The sequence below is a fragment of the Lycium ferocissimum genome, chromosome 11, assembly GCF_029784015.1.
Source record: "Lycium ferocissimum isolate CSIRO_LF1 chromosome 11, AGI_CSIRO_Lferr_CH_V1, whole genome shotgun sequence".
In the NCBI taxonomy this organism is placed as follows: Eukaryota; Viridiplantae; Streptophyta; class Magnoliopsida; order Solanales; family Solanaceae; genus Lycium; species Lycium ferocissimum.
The window spans coordinates 41,486,016-41,490,763 of record NC_081352.1 but is presented as its reverse complement, the minus strand read 5'-3'; the positions used below and the strand labels follow the sequence as shown (position 1 = coordinate 41,490,763).

Below are 4,748 nucleotides of genomic sequence, written 5' to 3'. Positions count from 1 at the left end.
AATAGCAAAAAAATCTAACTTGTTAAGACTAAGACCCAAATCAGCAGTAAGACAAACATTACAATTTAAAGAATTAAATACATGGCGCAAATAAAATCTATATTTTTTAAACAAATCTATAACATCGGCTCTACAAGTACTTCTAGGAATACCCTCAAATAACGGATTATAACAACGTTGAATGTAAGTAACAAACCCATACCCGATGGAAAGGAAAATGGTAAACAATCATAAGCTACCATTTTAGCTATTTCTACACGCTCTTTTTTCTTGTCATACTTAAAATTTCTACTTAGGCTCGTGGGTCTATCGTCATTTGAATCCCCCCCCCCCCCCCCCCACATTTGAACCCGTTTGCTCTCCCCAAACATCCATATGTTTGGTTCTCATATGAGAATTTAGTGTACCCGTTCCACCATCCTTACCAGTTCCTTACTTAAAACTAAATACTTGTCCACATAGGGTACATGTAGCTGATTGGTTTTCCCTATTCTTAGTCATAAATTTCCAAACTTTAGCTGTTGGCTTACGAGTTCTAGGCGGTTTGTCTTGTGTATGTGATTGTGCAGACATGTATCTCCTATGGGATTTTCGGGAGTTGTGTTTCATCATCATTATCTAAGTCTTCATTAAAAGTGTCGAAAATGTTGTTGCATTGCCTCATGACCTAAAAGTGAATTATTTCCTCCAACATCAATACCTAAATTAGGTGTTTCTTCCACAAATGTTTCCTCATTAAGCCCACGCCTAACAATACCACTACTACTACCGGCACCACGTCTTAATCTCTCTTGACATTATTAAATAGAATTAATTTAAATCACAATCAAATAAATCACAACAAATTAAATTGCTAGAATTAAATTGCGTAAATTAAATTGCTAAAAATAAATTGCTAGAATTAAATTGCAAAAAATAAAGATAGAGTTGAGCGAAATACCAAATTGCCGGATTAATTTCCAACAAAGTGAAGGCGGCTAGAATTGCAAATCCACCAAAATTACTTCGGATTGTTGCAAAATCACCAACTCCACCAACAATATTATAATTGAAAAATTAATAATTGAAACTATAATAAAACTTTGTAATATTTATTTGAGAGAAATATAAAGTGACTAATTATTGCAAAGTAACTATAATTGAGAGAGATTGAGATTTGAGAGAAAGAAGAGTGAATTGGTGTGAATTAAAATGAAAATGAAGAAGGGTTTATATAGGGAGTGAGGGATGGGTTAAAAAGTGTTAAAAAAAAAAAAAAAGTTTGGGGGGTTAGGGGTCCAAAAAATAGGTAAATGACCGTTTGGCAACGGCTATTTTTAAAATGGACCGCCTACAACGGTCCAATTACGCACCAGGCCCAAAGGTTGACTTAAAATTTTTTTTTTTTTTTTTTTTTAATTTAACCTATTAAACCGTTTAACGGCTCCTATTTGAAAAAAATAGAACCGGACATTAAAAGAATTAACGGTTAACGGAATTATGGGATTAAATTTCCGCTTTTACCGGTCGTTCGTTTTAACCGGTTCAACCGAACCGGTTGACAGGCTTACGTGTGCCTATGCTGTCCAGTAATGTTAACCAGTAAATGAAGGGGCCGAAAGAGTTTTGCTCTTTGGCCAGTGCTGCATGAGGAAAGCTACTTCATTATCAACGATTTCGAATCATTCTAACATCCAAAAATATTTCTCTAATTATGCTCTGAAATTTCACTTCTCAAACTCAACTATAAACCTTTCTCATGGACAAAATATCAAACACCAAAGGCTCATTCAATTACTTCAAGAACCACTTGTCGTTCAATCCCTCAACACAACCAAGGCCCTTCATGCACTCACTATCACAATGGGGCCGGACCCAACTCAACCCTTTTTGGCTCATAATACCATTATGTCTAAATATTCTACGTTCGGTGATATCCGCATTGCACGCAAAGTGTTTGATAAAATGTCTAAAAGAAATGTTGTGTCATATAATACAATGATTAGTGCTTATAGTCGCAATGGAAGTTTATTAGAAGCTTGGGAACTGTTTTCTGAGATGAGGGGTTGTGGATATGTGCCAACTCAGTTTACTTTTGGTGGGATTTTGGGTTGTGAGTCTTTGGATATAATTCAAGGATTTCAGTTACAAGCATTGGCTGAAAAATTGGGTCTTTTTTATGTTGATGCTTTTACAGGGACTGCATTATTGGGTTTGCTTGGAAGGCAACGATGCATAGATGAAGCTATGCAGGTGTTTGATGAAATGCCTAAAAGGAATTTGGTGACTTTGAATTGTATGATATCATTGCTTGGACAGAATGAATGTGTTGAAGAGGCGATGATCGTGTTCAGGAAGTTAATAAGGAGCGGGATGGGTCCTTCTGAGAGCACTTTCGTGGGCGTATTGTCTGGTTTTGTTGGGGAACTTGGTTTAGTATTGGGGGAACAAATACACGGGTTGGTGGTGAAAAATGGACTTAATTTTTCTGTTTTAGTGAGTAATTCATTGATTAATATGTATGCAAAATGCTCTGATACACATATGGTGGAGAAAATGTTTGAGGAAGTTCTTGTTAAGGATGCTGTGTCGTGGAATACAATGATTAGTGCAATGACGAAGAGTGAAAAAGCGGATAGAGCATTGGTTGTTTTCAGGAAAATGTGTGTAAGTGGTGTATTGCCTAATGATACGACTTATGTGAGTGCCCTAAACTGCTGCACTAGCCAGCAGTTTCAATTGCTTGGGAAGTCCATCCATGCAAAAGTAATCCAGAGAAAGTTTGAATCCGATGTATATGTTGGTAGTGCTTTACTTCACTTTTATTTTAAGTGTGATAAATTGGATGATGCTCATTTTTGCTTTGATGAAATATCCGAGAAGAATGTGGTTTCTTGGAATACATTGATGCGGGGTTACTCGAGTAAAGGTTCTTCTTATGCTATTTCGCTGCTTCGACAAATGATTCTATCGGGTTATCATCCAACTGAGTTTACATTTTCTATTGCTGTGAAATCGTCTGGACTATTGGAAGTACTTCAGCTCCATTCCTTGTCTTTAAAAATGGGTTACATTGATAATGATTATGTCTCTAGCAGTCTTATTTCTTCATATGCAAAAACTGGTTCAGTTGATGATGCCCTAAGTTTTGTCACTACCAATGACATGCTACTTCCTGTTGTTGCATCCAATATGATCGCAAGTATTTATAACAGAAACAGGCAATTTGATAAGACTCAAGAATTGTTTTCTGACCTTGAAAATCCGGATGCTGTATCTTGGAATATTTTGATTGCAGCCTGTTCTCGAAATGGTGATTATGAAGAAGTTTTTGAACTCCTTGGGCATATGCGGATAGTTAGGGTCTCTCCTGACAAATACACGTATGTTAGCCTCTTTAGTGTGTGCACCAAGCTTTGTAATCTCGGTCTAGGTAGCTCACTTCATGGCCTAATTGTAAAGACTGATATTAAGCGTTGTGACACATTTGTCGGCAATATAATGATTGACATGTATGGCAAATGCGGGAGTCTTGCAAGTTCTATCAAGATCTTCAATGAAATGACGAGTAGAAATTTGATCTCGTGGACAGCCATTGTTTCAGCCCTTGGACTTCACGGTTATGCATACGAGGCAATGGAGAAATTCAAGGAGATGGATATGACGGGGATTCAACCTGATAAGGTAGCTTTCATAGCTGTGCTTTCAGCATGTAGACACGTTGGATTAGTGAAAGAGGGGATGGAATTGTTTGGGCAGATGAAAGGGAAATATGGGGTAGAACCAGAGATGGATCACTATCTTATTGCAGTGGACTTGCTGGCTAGGTATGGCTGTTTGACAGAAGCCGAGCAGTTAATCAATGGGATGCCTTTCCCTCCAAATGCTCTAATGTGGCGCATTTTTTTGGAAGGCTGCAAGAAGAAAAGAAGCATAGATGACGTTCTCGCTCTTGCTTCATAAAATATTCTCAAGCCAATAGAATATTAATGAAGAGGGTGATGCAGAGTACTGCTGTTGAACTTTATGTAATCATCATGTTAGTGAAGATTTACATAAATTTCTGAAATCTGGAAGATTTATCGTTTTCTCCCAACAGAACAAACAGGAAACTGGTATAGTGAGGTAATATTGAATGTTATCTCTTGATAAAATGATGTGCCCTCGATAGGTTACAAGGTCCATTGATTATTAAAGAAATATAAGTTCATTACTGAGGCAGCTCTAGTTTCTTCTGACAGAAAACTAAATTTAACAGCAAGCGGATGGTCATATGTAGAATATCGAAGATTTATTTTTCTATGCTTACCTGGACATATTCTACGACTTTCCAGTATTTCCCTTCTATAGGTGAATAATGGCTTACAGAGTTTTGACACTTCTAAGCTCATGTAAATGGTGCAGATTGTTGATGCATGAATCACTAAGAAAATCAAGTACAAATTGGTTTAAACTTATCAAAAACAAAGACAGAGGAAACAGATTGGATCTAAAGATGTCTACAATAAATGAACAATAATCCATAGGCCATAACTCAATTGAATTGTGAATCCATTCAGCTCTGCAAGCTTGTCTCATCATCAGCAAAAGGCCATAGCATGAGCTAACTATATTAACTCTAACTTGATATTGTTCGATCTTCTCTCTTCGATTCTATGGAGTTCAGGGGAAAACAAACTTTTCGAAGTGTCTTATCCAGTGCGAGAATATGAGTCAGGCTTAAAGACATGGTCAATTTGGTTTATCTTTTTAACAATCTCTGTATTTGT

The 4,748-nt window shown here is 36.8% G+C and overlaps 1 protein-coding gene across 1 annotated transcript; it reads left to right on the top strand.

Annotated features, from left to right (window-relative positions):
- Positions 1–1,556: 1,556 nt before the first annotated feature.
- LOC132036758 (pentatricopeptide repeat-containing protein At3g58590) lies at positions 1,557–4,324 on the top strand. The gene has a single exon (XM_059427137.1). The coding sequence runs from the start codon at positions 1,627–1,629 to the stop codon at positions 3,940–3,942; it is 2,316 nt and encodes a 771-aa protein (XP_059283120.1). The 5' UTR covers positions 1,557–1,626; the 3' UTR covers positions 3,943–4,324.
- The last annotated feature ends 424 nt before the right edge of the window (positions 4,325–4,748 follow it).